This window comes from Trichoderma ghanense (genome assembly GCF_004382785.1).
Source record: "Trichoderma ghanense strain CCMA-1212 chromosome Unknown scaffold_9, whole genome shotgun sequence".
NCBI classification, from domain to species: Eukaryota; Fungi; Ascomycota; class Sordariomycetes; order Hypocreales; family Hypocreaceae; genus Trichoderma; species Trichoderma ghanense.
In genome coordinates, this window is record NW_027395672.1 from 1,185,942 (window position 1) to 1,203,678 (window position 17,737).

Sequence of the window (17,737 nt, forward strand, 5' to 3'; positions counted from 1 at the left end):
CCCCCCCCCCCCCCCCCTGGAGACTCACGGATCCGGCTTCAACATCTGCATCGTGCAACCTCCATCACGAACTAGGCCATTTTCGGAACATCAGCAAGTGATCCGAGACAAGACGAGGTGCCCGTTGACTCGTTCGACCAACAAGCACATGCCCGAGAGCCAGCCCGTAAGAAAACTTTTCAGGGACAGTATTTGTCAAACGGGATACTAGCACCTGGCCTCACCCTTGTCTTTCGGCTCGTCGGTCCTGTCAGCGCATCTCGGTGGCTCATGTCAAGAAGATGACGGACTTGTTCCTGTCAAACAAGCAACCGCAAGGGCGTGAGCCTCCCATCTCTGGAGAATTCCCCGCCAATCAGCTGCAGTCGAACGTCGGCCATCTTACATCTCGTGCCCTTGACAACTCCCGCATTGCCCGCAAACTCTTGCTCCGTCGGACCATCGGCATCGTATAACTTTGAACATTCTAGGGTTCTGCTTTTTGTCCTGATGCAACTGCACCGCTGACCCTAAAATCTTACTACATTACTTTATATAGAATGAAACTTCGGCTGTCGGTAGAGAGTACCGATGAGAGTCAGGGGCTCTCGTGTGAATTTCCTGCCTTGGCTTGACGGTGTTGATGCTGTTGCGGAGGTTGGGACTTGCACGGCTTGACATTGCTGACTTGAGTGTATGACCTAGTTGTTTGAAAATAACGCCCATGTATTCAATCCGAGAGCTCGTCATATATCGTCTAACTTGTTATGTGTATTTCTGCCACCCATAGGTATCTATCAACTCTTTTCAAGAATCTCTCAAGTAAATGGCATTGCTTAGTTCTGTTATCGCTCAACATCCGCATGCTCGCTCCCCTCATCCTCCTCTTCCTCCGCATCATACCAGTCATCGCTCTCCAGCCCATCCCTCCGAATGAAAAACGACCCAATGCAGCCCAGCAAGGCCAAGCCGCCGAATAAGCTCCATGAGAGAGCCTCGCCCTTGGGCCGGATCCCCATGGACACCGTGAACAGGCCGCCTGAGGCAAAAGGACCGATGCTGCGGCCCAGCGCGGATAGAGTCTGGGCGACGCCGTTGAGGGTTCCTAGACTGTCGTGGGAGGGCGCCGAGTTGGTGATCTAGATGTTGTGTTAGTTTCAGCTGACGGTTGTTGGGTGACGATTAACCTACCAGGAGCATTACGCATGACAAGCCTCCCACGGCGCAGATGGTCTTGAGAATGAGCACAGCCCCGAGCTCAATGAATAGCCACAATGTTCCCGTGCCCAAGCCAAACAGAGGCTCATCGTCAACGTAGCCAATCCACGGCATGGCAATCATGCTGACAGCCAGACCAAACAGCGCAAAGCGGTACGTCCCCAGGTTTCCAAACCGGCTCTTGAGCGGTTGGAAGAAAAAGGCCTGAAACAGAATGGTGACGAGTCCCGCAAAGCTCAAGCTGATGCCAATCTTGGTGGGGGACAGTTCACGGCCGGCTGGAGACGGGGCGGCGGCGAAGATGGGGTACAGGCTGTTGAAGCTGATGTTGGCCAGCTGGAAGAAGAGATAGGTGGCCAGCAGAATCAGCGTCGTGCGATTGAGAATCTCACGCCACGGCGTGTGCTCCTTGTGGTTCTCGTCAGTCGGCTTTCTTCCCTCATCGTCTGTAATGACCTCGTTGTCGTCAGAGGCTGCGTCGTCGGAGCTGGGGGACAGCAGAGGCTGCGTTTGAGAAGCGGTTTGAGGACGGGGCCATCGTGAGCTCCATGATTGCCGCCGCGGAGTCCGGCTGAAGATGCCTGATATGCGAGTCGAGAGCCGCGTAGCCCACGTCGGTTTCCACGGGTCATCGTCGATATCCTCCAGCGTCTCCTCAAACCAGATGCCCACCACAATGACGGCGGCCGCGAGAACAGCGGCGCTCAGGACGTTTGGCCCGAGGTAGGGGAACGCTGAGCCCATGCGCCCGACCAGGATTCCTCCCAGCGCAGGGCCCGTAAGACCTCCCAGAGAGTAGATGATGGGCAGATAGGTAAATGCCCTGCTCTGGTTGGACCGGTCCGTGATCTCGCCCAGGATGCTGGGCACGCAGGCGGCATTGCCGTTGAGCAGTCCCATGGCGGCGTGGACCAGGACCATCTGCCAGTATTGCTTGCAGAAGCCAAAGGCGGAGAAGCAGCACATGAGCGAAAAGGTGCCCGCCAGCAGCACCGGCTTCCGGCCGACGACGTCCGACGCGTAGCCCCAGAGGAAGTTGGTCGACAGCTGGGCCAGGGCGAAGACGCTGGCCAGCAGGCCGACGTAGAGGCCGCTCTTCTCGCGGGGGATGCCCGGCATGGACGCCACCATCTGGGGCAGATAGGGGCCGATGGAGTTGAGGGCCGTCTGCTCGGCCAGCGAGAGGAAGGCCAGGAGCAGGAGCTGGCGCACGGGCAGCGGCGTCTCGTCGTGGTCGTGGGACGAGGAGACGGACGAGGCGTCGGAGCCGATGGCGGAGGGGAAGCGGTCGCTGTCGGCGTCCGAGGACGAGCCGGGCGGCTTGGGCGGAGGCGTCGGAAAGGTCTGGTATTTCGGAATCGACGGGCGGCGCAGCGAGGTGATGTTGGGGATGGGCGCGCCGGCGTGGAACGAGCCCGACGATCGGGATGCGCGTGATCGAGCCGTGAGGATGCCCGGGCCTGGGCGAGCGTTGGCAGGGCGCGTCATGGCCGTTGCTGGACGACTTTATCGATTGTCTCTCGATTTCGTTGTCGCCGTTTCTGGTTATGGGTTGTGCTTTATAATGCTGGCTTGTGAGGCCCTCGAGCGGCTCGGGTCGGGGATCCGCTGTTTGCTCGTTTGCGATGGTGCTTTGCGGGTTCGTCAGACGGCGGGCGTGTGAGCCAGAACCTGCGCGACAATCTGCCGCCACAAGATCATGCTGGAGAAGCGCTGTTGACGAAAGGAAGAACGAGCAAAAAGAGGCGGCGATTCTTCAGCACGATGCGAGTGGGATTGGTGGCAGATTGAGGGCGCTCGGGAGGCCGGAGGAGGAGCAGGAAGAAGGTTTGCAGGATGCAGAAATCGACAAGTGGAAGACGTCAGGATTCGGAAAGCTTTTTTTTTTTTCTCTTGGAAGGTTCCAGGTGGGGACCTGCAGCTGAGCTTGGGGGAACATGGTGAGATGGAGCAGATATAGCAGCTGATGCCCGGACATGAAGCGATTGGACTTGTGCGATGTGAGGCCTCAGCAATTGTTCATCCTTGATAATAGCAACATGTGCTGACAATCACCCTTCTTCGTCTTAGAATTGCCATGAATGGATTCGACCGGAGCTGAGAGAGTAAGCTGGGACTCTCAGTTGGTGCTGGCCAACGGCACGGACCGATTTGAGGGCGGGTCTGACGCTATGATTGCTTCAGTACAGGGAAGAGGAGTGGTAAAAGTACAAGCAAACAAGGCTCGACTGGTGATAAATAGGTACTTCAATGATTGAGTCAATTGTTCAAAGGATCCGGAGGATTAGGTAAGCTCGAGATGCCGAGAGTGTTGGATGCTGGTGTTGGAAGATATACAAAGTACCTAGAAGCTATATATATATATATAAATATAATAGTATTGCCCAGAATTGGACCAAGATGGAAAGAACTCATGCAGGTTCTTCTACTAAACTCATATCATCCTCGACACGTTGTACAGTACCTTGCTTGGCCTGCTGTTGGTCATTGACATTTACCCTGTTCGACCCGTCTTTCATCTACCTACTAGGTACGTTGTATACCTTATGTGCTCCCACTCACATCAATGTAAGCACACATACAGTGCAGTCAATCAAGAGGGCAGGTTATAGGAGCCTTACATATGGAACCCATCTCCTCACATTAACTCTACTCCATTCAATCATCCTTTGCCATCCCCATCTCCCCTCCATCCCACCAAGCCGCCCCTATCCGCACTACGCCCTCCAACAACCTCTGCGCCCTCCAACCACAACACCATATGCACCACCCCCAGAATACGCCCCAAGTCAGCAGATAACTACCCTCCAAATGATCGCTTGGATCATCTCCGATATTTCTAGAACGGATCGTCGTGCCAATCATTGGGTGAGAGGGATGGTTATCGGAGAGGAGCTATGTCTTGGCTACATGTGGTGTGTTGCAACTCGGCATTAATCCCATGTATGTATCTGCTCGGCGAGATATGTAGATAATCAATCCATGGAAACCATTCACCTTGAAGATCCGAGACCGGTTCTTTAAAAGCTGTATAACCGAGGTCAGGACATGTACATGTTGACTCACAATGCTATATACGAAGCATCACGCCCTCCTCCACCCTCTCCAATGCCCAGTCAATATAACATATTCAAACAACTTCACACAAGAAATCATCAACGACAAAAAAGGACGAGCACCATCAACATGGCGACCCTCCCCCTCCCCTCCCCCTTCGCAGACATCCCCCGCAAATCATTCCTCCTCGGCCCCTCCCCCATCCAACACCTCCCTCGCATCTCCGCCGCCCTCGGCGGCAAAGTAAACGTCTACGCCAAGCGCGAGGACTGCAACTCGGGTCTTGCTTTTGGAGGCAACAAAGTCCGTAAACTAGAGTATGTATATTCCCCTTCCCTCCTCTCTTCCATCAAAACTTCTCCGTACCATCATCATACCCTTTTATACAATCTCATACTGACCGGTAGTTATCATGTCAGATATCTCGCTGCAGATGCCCTCGCCCAGGGAAGCGACACCCTCGTCTCCATCGGCGGCATCCAATCAAACCACACCCGCGCCGTCACCGCCGTCGCCGCAGCTCTCGGCCTCGCTGCGGCCACCGTCCAAGAGCACTGGGTCCCTTCCACTTCCTCTCCCACTTCTTCCTCTTCCATCTCATACTCGTTGGACCCAAACTACGAAAAAGTAGGCAACATTCAGCTATCCCGCCTCATGGGCGGCGACGTCCGCGTCCAGCCCGCCATCCCCTCATTCGGCATCGAACACAAACCTACTCTCGCAAATCTCAAGTCAGAGCTGGAAAGCAAAGGGAAGAAGCCGTATTATATACCCGCCGGGGCATCGGATCATCCGCTCGGAGGACTAGGGTTCGCGAGATGGGCTTTTGAAGTGGAAGCGCAGGAGAAGGAGATGGGCGTGTTTTTCGATACGATTGTTGTTTGTGCGGTGACGGGATCGACGTTGGCGGGGATGATTGCCGGGTTTAAACTTGCGCAAAAGCTCGGGTCGCGGAAGAGGAGGATCATTGGGATTGATGCTTCGGGAAGACCAAAGGAGACGTTTGATCAGGTCCTGCGTATTGCGAAGTTTACTGCTGCCAGGATTGGTCTTGAGGAGGGGGATGTTACAGAGGAAGATGTCGAGCTGGATGAGAGGTTCAATGCCGGGATTTACGGCCTTCCGGATGAGACGACGGTGGAGGCCATCAGGTTTGGGGCCAGGACGGAGGCGTTCATCACGGATCCTGTGTATGAGGGGAAGAGTCTGGCGGGGATGATGGGGTTGATAAAGGGGGGCGAGATTGAGGGGGGGAATGTGCTGTATGCGCATCTGGGAGGGCAGTTGGCGTTGAATGCGTATTCGTCAATTTGAAGTGCTTGGCCCATGAGCTGGAGAAATAGTTGATATATGAACGTCTGGAATTATTGTCATTATATCCATCTATGATGCCTCATAGCTTCATCCTGGACAAAAAAAAAAAAAAAAGGAATCGCAATGCCTTGTTTCAAATACCGTAATATCACCACGTCCCCGAAACCCGCAAATCTCTCGAACTCTCACCAACAGCAAACGTATACTCTCCCTCCGGAATCACCCAGTTCTGCCTCTCCACATCCCAGTAGCTCAGATCTCTCCTCGTCAGCGAAAACTCCACCGTCTTCGTCTCCCCCTTTTCGATGTACACCTTGTCGAACCCGCGCAGGACCCGGACGGGAAAGTCGACCGTTTCGGAGGCGGGATACGAGAGGTACAGCTGGGGCACGGCCTTTCCCCCGAGCTTGCCCGTGTTTGTCACCTCCACGGATATGGTTACGTGGGATTCCCAGAGCGAGGGGTTGCCGCCTTCGCCTCCGCCGGCGCCAGATAGGGGTTGCTCTTTGTCGTAGCCGTCGGGGTAGGGATATCTGCCTTCTTTGACGTCCTTCACGGATTCAATGTATGGATATATGTAGTTCTTGAGTCTGCGTATTCCTGATGGGAACAATGCCTCTTCGGGCTTCGGGATGGCGGTGTCAAAGCTTGGGGGCTCAATCTCTGGAGCAGGTCGCTCATCCGGCAACGGCGACCTCGGCTTGATCTCCATGATCTTGAGATTCTTGTAGTCAAAAGTGGTGTACGAGAGCCCGAATCCAAACTCGTACCGCGGCTCGATATTGAACTTGTCAAAATGCCTGTAGTCGATGTAGAGGCCCTCGCTAAAGTCTTGCTGAGGGACGGCCCCGTTGGGCAGATACATAACCTGGCCACCCGGTCCGTAATCGCCAAGAGACCTTCCAACGGTATATGGCAGCTTGCCGCTAGGGTTTTCCTCTCCAAAGATGATGCTAGCGAGGGCGTTTCCGCTCTCCTGTCCGGGCAGATTAGCAGAAACCAGCGCCTTGATGCCGGGCATATCGATCCATGGGTCCACGACCATGGGTCCGACGGAGTGCAGAACGACAATGGTCGTCCCTGAACCGTTGCCACAATTGAGTCCGACGTGGGTCACCAGTGCTAGACCTCCCTTTTGTGGCTTGAGGTCGTTGCGATCACCACGGACTCCGTCCCATGCGCGATAGCCCTCTCCCGAGTCCGAGTTGATAAAGACCATGCAGATATCCTGATCCTTGATGACGTCTGTGTTCAGCTCATCATTCTTCAGATGCTCCGTGAGCTTGACCTTGTCCTTGTTGAACTTGTTCCGCAGTGCTTCGATGGGCGATACTAGGTAGGGGAACTCGACAGCACCGCTGCCCCAGCCAGATGCCAAGGTACCCTGGTTGCACGACCGGTCCTCGCAGTAGTTGGGGCCTTTTCCGGGACCAGCGTCTTCTCCAAAGATGCCGATTCGTACTACGCCTTCCCCCTTGGTCGAGTTTGAGTCGCCACCTCCTAGATGGCCGTCGAGGCTGAGGGGGAGGGCTCCCTCGTTTTTCAGGAGAACGGTTCCCTCCGCGGCGATCTGACGAGCCAAGATGGAGTGGTTGGCTTGAACATTGACAAACTGGTTGACGACGACCTTTTCCTGAGGGGACGAACTGGCAGGTGCCGTCACGCCCATTCTGTCGTTGGTCCATGACGAGAAATTGGGCCCTTTCCTGTCAAACAGCTTCTCGTCGTCTTGACCCAGCTGATACCACGCAGCCACAATTCGGGCAACCATATCATTGAGTCTCTCGAGCGGCAACGAGCCGTTCAAGACAGCCCGCGACAGGTTGGGACCCCAAAGGGAGTTGCCATCCTGCCAGCGCAAGCCATCGCCCGGCATGCTCATATCCAGCCCAGCGAGGGCACTGCCGACGCCGGATCGCTGTGCCAGCCAGTCGGACATGACGAAGCCCTGGAACCCCAGCTCGTCCTTGAGGATGCCATTGAGCAGCTTGGAGTTTCCGCAGGAGTACGAATTGTTCACCATGTTGTACGAGCACATGACGCTGGCCACTCCGGCCTTGACGGCATCGCCGAACGGCCAGGCGTAGATCTCGTGCATGGTGCGGTCGTCAATGTTGGACGAGAGGGCGTTTGGCAGCACCCATTCCCAGGACTGCCGGAAATGCTCCTGCTCGTTGGCAACGAAGTGCTTGATGGTCGCCATGACGCCCTGATCCTGGATGCCCTTGATGGTCTCATGGCCCGCCACGCCCTGAAGGTACGGATCCGCGCCAAAGCCCTCCCAGTTGCGCCCACCAGCAGGCATTCTGCCGAGGGGCCCAACGCAAGGCCCCAGGAGGGCGTTGATGCCCTTGCCCCGAGCCTCGAGCGCGTGAACCCTGCCGTGCTCGTACATCAAGTGCCTGTTCCACGTCGCGCCCACCGTCACGCCCGCGGGCAGAGCCGTCGCGTTGTCGGCGAAGCGAATGCCCAGCGGTCCGTCCTGCAGCGCCAACGCCGGGAAGCCCACGAGCAGCGCCGGCGCCGTGTTCCCCACGGCGAGCCCCATGCTCCATCCCGTGCCGGTGGTGATGTTGACCTTTTCCGGGAGCGTCATCCTGGCCACCATCTCAGCGGCCTTTTGGTAGCTGTCGGCCCATTGGCGCACGGAGCCGCCTCTGGGCGTTGGATACCATGGCGGGGACTTTCCATCGAGGGGCGTGATCTTGAGCTTCCTGTATCCGAAGGCGCCGGCGGCAGCGAGCAGCATGACGATGATGGCGATGACTGCGAGGACGGCGATGCAGCACCTGCTCTTGCGCATCCGGCGAGGGAGCATCCATGACAGGCGGCCGGGGATGCCTCGCTTCTTGGAGCGGTCCACTGGCGAGGAGTTGCGGGCTCTTGCAGACGGAGTGAAGGCATCGCCATGCTTGCTCGCGGGATTCAGCTCGTCCAGGTCGAGGTCGTCGTCGGAGCTGACCTGATCCTCGCGCTGGTCCTCGCGCAGGAGACCCTCTTTGGCGGGATCACGCACTGACGCCATTGGGCTTGATGAGTGAGCGAGAGAGTGCAGCCAGCTGCGGGAATGGCCATTGATTGCGCGGAAAGGAGATTGTTTGCGCAGATGATGATGGACATGTCAGAATAATCGAAGGAGTCGAGATGGGCATCAAGAGCCTGATTGTTGTTGCGTCATATGTGTCCACTGATCTGTCGGCTACGAGGCGACAATGTACTTTGTACTCTTACTGCACTCGAGATACCTACAGTACCTTGACCTTACAGCTCGCAATGACAGTCATAACTAAGGTAAGCATGATCATGGAGAAACAATAGCGATTAAATCATTTCGTGGCAAAAGAAAGGCGAAGATAATGTTACAGTAATACCTAGTACAGCACAGCCTTGTGAACACACCAAACGCAGCGCATCAAAACTCAACAAGCTCATTCATTCATCGTACACTCATCCTCCGTATAGTAAGGTAGCCAACGTAAACTCAAGGGGTATTGCTCGCATCATAAACCGTCCCATCAGACATCATCAGTCAGCCGTTACAGGCCGTGACCTAGGCAACACTCCATGTCAGCAAACACATCACACAAAGCACCGCACAAGTCAATCATCAAGAATACTCACGTCCAAGGCCCTTCCCTCGCTTCGACACCTCCCTTGCCTGCTCCTGCTTAAGCTTGGCCCTCCTCGCCTCCTCCTTGGCCTCCTCCTCCAGCCTCCAGACATGGTCCTTGGCCGCCCTCACCCTCATCCGCGCCTCGCCCAGCGCCCGATCGGCCTCCACCTCGGCGGCCTCGGCCTGCATCACATGCTCCCTCGCCTGCACGATGCTCGGGTCCAACGCCCCGCTGCCGCCAATGCCAGTGTTGTCCCGGTGTCCGCCAAACAGCCCGCGACGGCGTCCTCCGCTGCTGCTGCCTCCCGAGCTGTCGGTGCTGTGCCGGAACAGGCCGCCCGAGTCCCGCTTGTTGACGGCGCCGGGGTTACCGCCGGAGGAGCTGGCGCGTTGGGAGGACAGGGGGGAAACGTCGCGGTCGCGGTTGCGGTGGAAGAGGCTGTGCTTGCGGGACGGCGGCTCGGCGGCGGGTTCGGGGTGGTAGACGGGCTCGGGGGAGGGCTCTCTGCGGCTGAAGAAGGGCATGGTGGTGGCTTGTGTGTTGAGTGTATATAAGTGAAGATGGTGATTTTGAAGTTAGTGGCGATATGTGGTGAGGCGCTCGTGTAAGTGTGAAGTCTGATAAGCCTTTGCGTCTTTGATGGTGTGCAATGAATAATTCATGAACCAGAAACATCAAGGAGAGTATTGTATCAACCACCTCTTTTTATCTCTATTCCTCCCCCTTTACAATTCCCCTGATGACGAAGGTGCGCAAGGTGCGCTCGTCCTAACCCAAACCTGTTTGCTCGATATCTCGAGCGATCATCCCACCATCGCCACGCTGTGACGTCAAATCCTGGTGTAGCCATCTCGCGGCCGCAGCAAACAATCGACCTGCCTACGAGAACGAGCACCAATCACGCATCGAGCATGACGATGGATGTGCAGACGGTGATGAAAGGTCTAATTTATGCATTGTCCAAGCTTGCGGCGGCTGAGCGCAGAGGCCTTGGACTAGATGGCATCACGAACTTGCTTGCGACGGGCTAATGGGCAGGCCGGGAAAGGGTTGAGCATCGCATCTGGGAAGTTGCATCGAGATGGCTTGCTAAGAATAGGCTAACATAGAGACAAAGATTCTTTCCCCGAGACCCTTGATGGGTGTGTGAGCTTGCGTGTCTTGCGTGTGTGTTGGTGTGTGCTACGCTGGACCTGGCGCTCGGGGCATTGTCCTTCCACTCATTCACGTTGACAGCGTCATGTCTCGACAGCTAGCCGTGCCTTATGGATGATACGTCACACACCAGTTGGACAAACGAAACGTTAGCATTCGACCCTGGTCTAAGACGCAAGCAAAGCCCCTCCCCTGTAGTGTATAGAGTCCTTGTAAAGAGAACAACCAACGAAAAGACAAGAGAATCAAGGAGAAATTGTGACGAGAAAGGTCTAGTCTGCGTCAAGTAAACGCTCGATGAGCGCGCTGTGTATCGAATCATTCCCCTTCCAATTTTCTCAGCTCCTTCACTCCGTTCCGGGAAATTAAAACAAAAAAGTAGAAACCCGCAAATCGGTCATTGCCGCAAATCGAAATATGTACGGAGAAGGTCCATAAGGATGGATCAGGGAATAGGTAGCTCGGAAGAGACAAACATATAGGAAAGGGAGGAGGGAAAAGAGAGCAAGAGACAGAAGAATTAGACAAGGTAGAAACAAAGAAGGCGTCGTTGCTCGGAAATGATGGCATCTTTCTCTTGGCGCAGCTTTCGGCAGCCGTCTGCGAGGCACATCGTGGGGGTATCAAGAAGAGAACCCGGACGGAAACCGGGGGGGACCAGAAGCTACAACAGCACCTTTACATGATCGTGCACTTGTTGTCTTCCCTCTCCTTCTTGACGCTTAGCGCTACGCGGGCAGCCTCTGTAAAGGCCTCGTTGACGCCTCGGTTCTTCATGGCCGAGCACTCCAGGTAGCGTGAGGCGCCTATCCGCTTGGCGACCTCGAGGCCCTCGTCGTAGGAGATGGTGGGCGGCTTCTCGCGCTGTGCGTTGCCGTCGGCCGCTGCCTGGTCCTCAGGCTCGTCGTCCTCCTGCTGGCGCAGGTCGCACTTGAGGGCGACGAGGACCAGCTTGACGCCGGGGCAGTTGTCGGCAATCTCCCCGACCCACTTGGATTCGACGTTTTCTAGCGAGTCTTTGCTATCGACCGAGTAACAGAGCACAATCAAATCGGTGTCATCTGTGCGCGGGCATGCAACGTCAGCAGCTGAGAAGGAATGTGGGGTGGTGTTGAGCGCTAGAGGTTAGAGGTCGTACCGTAGGAGAGCGATCGCAGGCGATCGAATTCCTCCTGTCCCGCCGTATCCCAGAGGGAGAGCTCGATGTGGACGTTGTCGACAAAGATGTCTGCGCAATTGCTGGTCAGTCTCGCTTTCTTCCGCGGTGCATCCCTCTCTCTCCTTTCAAAACTAGGCGAAGGGAGGGCGGAGCAGCAATGGCGGCGTACCGTGGACGTAGTTTTCGAAGACGGTGGGTTCGTAGACGGTGGGAAAGTAACTGTTGGGCAAGGTGTCAGAGCTCGAGAGTCATGTCATGGCTTCGATTGATCGCTAGTCGGGTCGTGAACGAGGGTGTGGATAAGGAAGCGACAGCGAAACGAAAGGCTGGGCGCGGGTGAGTGGGCGACAAACCCTCTTGTGAAGACGTTGAGCAGCGACGTCTTTCCGCTGGCACCATCGCCCCTATCGTCAAACAAAAACACCGGTTAGCTGCTTCGAAACGATGAATTGGGTTGCAGAGGCTGCTGGGAGGCGCAGGTCGTCCAACGCACAGAAGAACCAGCTTGCGCTGCACCGTCTTGGAGCCGCCGCAGAGAGGCATTGTCAAGGGTGTCGATGGTCGGATACGGCTTCAAGGTTGCACTACCGAGTCGGCGGCTGATGGATGGTCTGGACTGATCTATCGCGTGTGGTCGGCGGAAGGAAACGGTGGCGCGTCGCAGGGGACCCAAGGGCTGAGGCCGAGCGTGAGGCTGGATGGATCGAATCGAGGCGGAGAGAGAGGCAGAGGTGAGGAGCAGGAGAACGAACGAACGAAGACGTAAGAAGAGAGAAGAGACAGAGAGACCAGAGAGGACGAGACAGATGCAAAAGTCACCTCAGTGGGTGCAAATAAGAGCAGCGGGACCCGACAAGTGGGTAAAATGCACACGATTGACGCTGTTTATAGCAATCGGCTCTGCAGAAGCGTCGAATCGGCGGGCGCCTAGGTCTCTCCGGGTCTAGCGCGGGTGCTCGCTTTGGCGGCCTTGAAATTTAATTTCTCGATGCTGCCCGTCGGCGGTACTTGTTCGCACAGTGCCAGTAACAGAGCAAACAAGTTGCAGCCTGAGGGAGATGATGCAGACGATACACCAAAGCAAGTCCCTTACAAACATTGGACTGCCACTGTTGTTACGCGAGTTGATTGACTCTCTTCGACTCTGGGTCCTGCACTCATGATATACCTAAACTCACAACCACTCTCCATTGTCACCATCACAGCCACTCAGTCGCCTGCAATGCAACGCTCGTCAGCGATGGACCGCATAGTCAGGAACCAATCTGAATCTCACGCTGCTAGTCGACCTTAGCAGCTCAGCCTGGCGGCTATACAGTCCAGTCCGTCCGCGTAATGGGGGGCAGCCACTCATCAATCGCCGCACTGCCACCGTCAAGGTTCAAATAGGCCGCTCGCTGGCATAAGCGCCGAGGCACCAGCGCATCGCCAGCATCTGGCTACCTTATTGTTGTTGTTGTTGTTGTTGTCTTGGGATCTAGATTTGAGGCGGATGCGGCAGTACTTGACAGATCCGTGTGAAGAATGTGGCGTTGACACGGCCTCGTCTGCGTACCTTCCGAGCTTTGATGAGCTGGCCCTTAATCAAACTTCGCGGCAAGGTTTCGGCTTAGTCATGCATCGGGACTTGGCACCTTAGGTGTGTGAAACTCTCCATGCCTCAACACAGATAATAGACTTTGAACCGCTGCGTCAGGTGAGCTTCTACCGAGCTGGTTGGTGAAGAAACTCTACGCTGTTGTTGACCGGTCACCTGCATCGTTCATCACTAGGTTGTCACTTGCGCAATCTTCAGTCTGTTGCTCGCGTGCCAACAGACATCAAAGGTCTCTACAGCTTAGTATGTCCCTTATGTCAGCATCTTCATGCGCTAGGCTCGTTGGAGACCACGGAGATGGCACTGTTTGGATTCCTTGTCCACGGCTTCATCCTCACACATTGTCCGTCTCGTGATGCAGATGCTCCTTGTAGGGATCTCTCCTTTTTGTGACATTGTCATCTTCATCTACCTCATTTGGAACACAAATCAGCATCGACATCTTCACACTGGATCTTCATGCTTTCATTTTCTCAGACCAACTCAAAGCTACTGATCCACTCGCACCGATTCAACTATTCCGGCATGACACTGACAACTCCCCAGCGATCTGATGTATAGAAACCTTCCAGAAGCCGTACGGGAAACAACTCCATTGTGCAAGCTTTGCGCTTGACCGGGTCAGCGGTTTTACCTCAGAGAGCACGTACCAGGTGGCGACATACTCAGGGCAACAACTGCCCCTTGTTTCGAGCACGCACAGGCTTGATGGGTAGCGACGGTCCTATTTCGCTTAATGTTAGCGACATTCAACCTCTGTCCCTATAAATGCATGACATGGCGATCTAAGGATTGTAGACTGTAACTCTATTGTAGCTGTGGTTTTTCACTTGCTGTGCCCGAAAGTAACGCATATTGTGGCTTGAGGATGTATGTGGTATTTGAAGGCCTACTATGGTGGATGCAGGGTAAGGTAACCACGACTTGGCACGTAGCCAGTCTTTGGATTTTGAGCGGATGTTTCGAGCTGTCAACTGATGACCCGCAGTCGAACAGTCGAAATATATTGTGCGTTCACAACAAACACCTATTTTTTAGTAGAAGCGTATCGAGATGAAGGAGTGGGTATCATGGGTGCTCGATTGATGTTAGCTACCTAAGGAAGGACTCGACTCAACGGTTAATGTCACGTTGAGAGGAGCATATGATAGGAAATCCTTCAGGCTATTGTCATAGGTTGAAGACTCTCAGGGGTGAGGCCTCCTCTGGGCATCATCATTCGACTTGGGCAAAGGCCTGGAAGGGCGTAACTAGAGGCAAAACGATGGAGTTTTGAAGGCCTAAGACCTACAGATGAAGGGGATGGGTTGCCTTCTCGACGAAAACGAATATAGTATGGAACTAGGCTTCTTATGTGGCATCTGCTTTGGCCTTAGTTCTTCACCTCCATAGATGGGTCTCGAAAGCGAATTACCCAAGTAGGCAATCAAAGATAAGGTTACGCAGACGATCTATTCATGGCTGCCAATCCAGCTTCGTCATTGCTCAACTGTAAATCCTACGCAGGGCATCTCGCACAGATGTGGCAACGGATGTGCAGAGCGTTTGATGGCCATGATCTCCAAAATCCCACCAATGAGAAGTTTAGCCGTCACGGTAGCGGTGGAAGCAGGCCGGCGGGATCTGACAGGAGATCCCGTTGCCGTGACATCGCGAGGGATCAGAGCTGGACTTGACATTGAGTGCATGCATGCTCCAACCCTCTGATCAGCTGCCTAGAGACTGAGCCACGTTACTTGGTGCTGCTGGTGCAGGGATTGCCATTAAGACGTGGTTTGTAGCAAACGCTGAGAGAAGTGCCACGGTGTTATACGATACTTGTACACCGGGTTTGATGTTGGATTACCTGAATCAGAAAACGTTTCGACTAGATACTCAGATACGGGATAATCATCTCTTCAACTCAGAATTACTACGATTGGTGGAAAATCGAAGTAAATTTGAAGTATGCTTTCTTTGTGTTGGAAGTAAGGTAGGAGTGTCGTGAAGCATCTGGTTCTCAACGTCGAACACAGACGATGCTCATATATCCTGATATGGTATAAGAGGAGACGACGAGTTGTGAACGATTGGAGTTGAATGTCTCGGTTGAACAAGTTCAGCCGGAGATCTCATCTTATCCTTTCGACTTTCGTAACAACAACTGTCCAAGAACGACATTCTTGATGAGCATTCACAATGGCTCCCAAGTCCATCACCGGCCTCCTCTCTCTTCTCTCCATCACGGCTGTCCTCGCCTTGAACCCAAGCTGTGCCCCCGGAGGCAACTTTGACCTCAGCCCCTGGAGCCTCCAGCTTCCCACCGGCAGCGCCGGCAAAGTCGACACCATCAAGAGCAAGGACCTTCAAGGCTGCAATGGCTACACCGGTCCCACATTCTTCACCGACAAGGGCAATGGCGAGCTCATCCTCACGGCTCCTGGCAACCCGGACATCACTGGCTGTGCCACCACCTCTGGCAGCGAGCACTGCCGCACCGAGCTGCGCGAAGTCGATCCCGCGACAGGCCAGAACACGGATTGGCCTCCTTCCGGAACCAACACGCTGACCGTCACCATGAAGGTCGTCCAGGCGGATGACGGCTCTCACGGCACGGCCATTGGCCAGGTCTTTGCGGCTGCAGCCAGCAAGCCTCTTGCGGAGATGTACTACAGCCAGAAGGGCGACATCACGGTTGGTGTCAAGCAGGGGCCCAGCGGTGGCCAGGCCATCACCAAGCTTGGGAGTGTGCCTCTGGGCACGTACTTTACATATGTCATGTCGTATTCTGACGGGGTTCTGAGCATCTCGATTGACGGAAAGAAGACTACGCTTGATACCTTTAGCTGGGGCACTCCCAACTGCTACTTTAAGAGCGGCAACTACAACCAGGGCAAGACTGCTATTAATTCTGAGGTGCATATACAGTCTATTGCTGTTGTGCATGCTTAATAGCGAGGAGATGTGGCTATGACAGTAGGAGATTGCATCCAGAAGAAGAGAGTTTGCTAAACCAAGACTTGGGCGACTGGTACACAGATGGAATACGAGAGGTACGAAGTCAGGGAGGAGCTTGATGTTTCACTGAATGCGGCAGTAGTTGTAATAGACCATAACTACAAAGATACTTTACACTCCATTCTGCCAAGTCTATAAGCAGTCTCGGGTCAAGCCGTCGAACTAGGACACTTACGATGTCATAGCACAATCTGTGAACCGCTGTACAGGTAGCAGTGAAAATAACTGCCGATGAGACTAATGCAGGCTACAGCTCAGTCAAACCCCTTCAAATTATCACTGGCATTCGATTTGATGATGTTGCACTTGGGAGGAGCGCCATCGACGAGCTCTGGGGAAGTATCGGCGTCTGCGAAGGATTTCTCCAAGCCTTGATCACCAAGGTACTACATGCCAAACAGGACTCGTGTGTTCCAGATGCACTTGCGTTGAGGAAGGCAGTCGCTCAGCTATGAATTCAATTACCTGTGACTTGCAGTCGATACAACTCTAGATACCATCCTTTCCAACTTGCCTCGGGATGTGTGTCATTGGTGGATATTTGAATCCCAGAGCAACATAGTCAACAAGTCCTCCAATGGAAATGATCACTCCAAGTAAAGGCTGGATCCTGAATGCAACCAAATCGATGGACGTCTCTCTCTCAGTTGTTTTAGCTGCAAATGCAGACATGTAGAGAGCCACCTTTCGCCAACTGCCATGCATCAGTTTAGTTCAAAGGGAGGATCCATGGAAAGCGGCCGCTAGAACAAGCAGAATCTGGAGAAATGCAGCCATCGTCCGCTCTTATGCAGTTAACGTTGCTCTGAATGGGGGATTAACTATTATACAGCCCAGCACCCAGAGCAAGTCCGTAGGTTCGTACATTGCGGACTTGCAACCAACTGCTTTGCGGCAATGCAAATAATACGATAGGCCGAGACCCAAATTCTACCGACGGAACGGGCACCTTTGCGCATACCTCGTGTTAGAGGGGAATTGTGTGCATTCGGCAAATGTTTGCATGTTTGTCTCCTAGTTGGGATATGTCTGCTTGAGACAAGACGGAACTGTGTGGCTAACCCTACCATTTACCTCAAAGCTCGTATCCTGTTGACGCTTTCCAGGTCTGGAAGTTCGATAATTTGCAATGGTGCCGATACATCCCACCAGGTTGCCTAGAGAAGGGAAACAGCGGAAACATACGTTGAGCCGAGGGTTGGTGAGAGACGAGGCCTATGAATGCACAGCAGACGAGCTATCCAGCACATATATGGTTGTAAATAGACTTAGATAGACTACGCTGTGAATCTGCAATCGCGTCATTGCAGTGACAACTGATAGCGAGAAAATCACACATAGTGCAGGCATCCCACCGGCGACCGTGCCGAGTTCCATACATACCTAGCCTGCATTTCAGTATCCTTGCATGAGAGCCGCAAATAACTCAACAAAGGCAAAGCTGAAGAGTGCTGAAGTCATCATGTCTGGCCTCTGGTTCCTGAATGTTGGGCACCATTGGTGGAAATTGCCGAGGTAGAGCGAACAATTGATTCGGTGTAGTCCGAGTCCAGGCTCCTCCCTGGCAAACATCGACGCCCCCCTGCTAGACTGCCTCTAGCCAAGGGCGGAATTCCTGCCAGCTTTCAGCTTCTCCACACGCGTTTT

General features: G+C 54.3%; 6 protein-coding genes across 6 annotated transcripts; 2 read left to right on the top strand and 4 right to left on the bottom strand.

The window, feature by feature from the left end:
• Window positions 1–824: 824 nt before the first annotated feature.
• On the bottom strand, window positions 825–2,685 carry CCMA1212_007488 (uncharacterized protein; the record flags this gene model as incomplete). The annotated part of the gene is made up of 2 exons (XM_073704656.1): window positions 825–1,118; window positions 1,171–2,685. 2 exons carry the CDS (start codon window positions 2,683–2,685, stop codon window positions 825–827), a joined length of 1,809 nt encoding a protein of 602 aa, XP_073556900.1.
• Window positions 2,686–4,383: 1,698 nt separating this feature from the next.
• CCMA1212_007489 (putative 1-aminocyclopropane-1-carboxylate deaminase) lies at window positions 4,384–5,568 on the top strand (the record flags this gene model as incomplete). The annotated part of the gene is made up of 2 exons (XM_073704657.1): window positions 4,384–4,571; window positions 4,674–5,568. 2 exons carry the CDS (start codon window positions 4,384–4,386, stop codon window positions 5,566–5,568), a joined length of 1,083 nt encoding a protein of 360 aa, XP_073556899.1.
• A 148-nt stretch (window positions 5,569–5,716) lies between these two features.
• On the bottom strand, window positions 5,717–8,593 carry CCMA1212_007490 (putative beta-glucosidase E; the record flags this gene model as incomplete). The annotated part of the gene is made up of 1 exon (XM_073704658.1): window positions 5,717–8,593. The coding sequence occupies one exon, from the start codon at window positions 8,591–8,593 to the stop codon at window positions 5,717–5,719; it is 2,877 nt and encodes a 958-aa protein (XP_073557155.1).
• A 582-nt stretch (window positions 8,594–9,175) lies between these two features.
• CCMA1212_007491 (uncharacterized protein) lies at window positions 9,176–9,706 on the bottom strand (the record flags this gene model as incomplete). The annotated part of the gene is made up of 1 exon (XM_073704659.1): window positions 9,176–9,706. One exon carries the CDS (start codon window positions 9,704–9,706, stop codon window positions 9,176–9,178), a length of 531 nt encoding a protein of 176 aa, XP_073557156.1.
• A 1,309-nt stretch (window positions 9,707–11,015) lies between these two features.
• Window positions 11,016–12,039, bottom strand: CCMA1212_007492 (GTP-binding protein RHO3; the record flags this gene model as incomplete). Its single annotated transcript, XM_073704660.1, has 5 exons — window positions 11,016–11,398; window positions 11,476–11,565; window positions 11,666–11,715; window positions 11,850–11,900; window positions 11,990–12,039. 5 exons carry the CDS (start codon window positions 12,037–12,039, stop codon window positions 11,016–11,018), a joined length of 624 nt encoding a protein of 207 aa, XP_073557153.1.
• Window positions 12,040–15,271: 3,232 nt separating this feature from the next.
• On the top strand, window positions 15,272–16,024 carry CCMA1212_007493 (uncharacterized protein; the record flags this gene model as incomplete). The annotated part of the gene is made up of 1 exon (XM_073704661.1): window positions 15,272–16,024. One exon carries the CDS (start codon window positions 15,272–15,274, stop codon window positions 16,022–16,024), a length of 753 nt encoding a protein of 250 aa, XP_073557154.1.
• Between the last annotated feature and the right edge of the window lie 1,713 nt (window positions 16,025–17,737).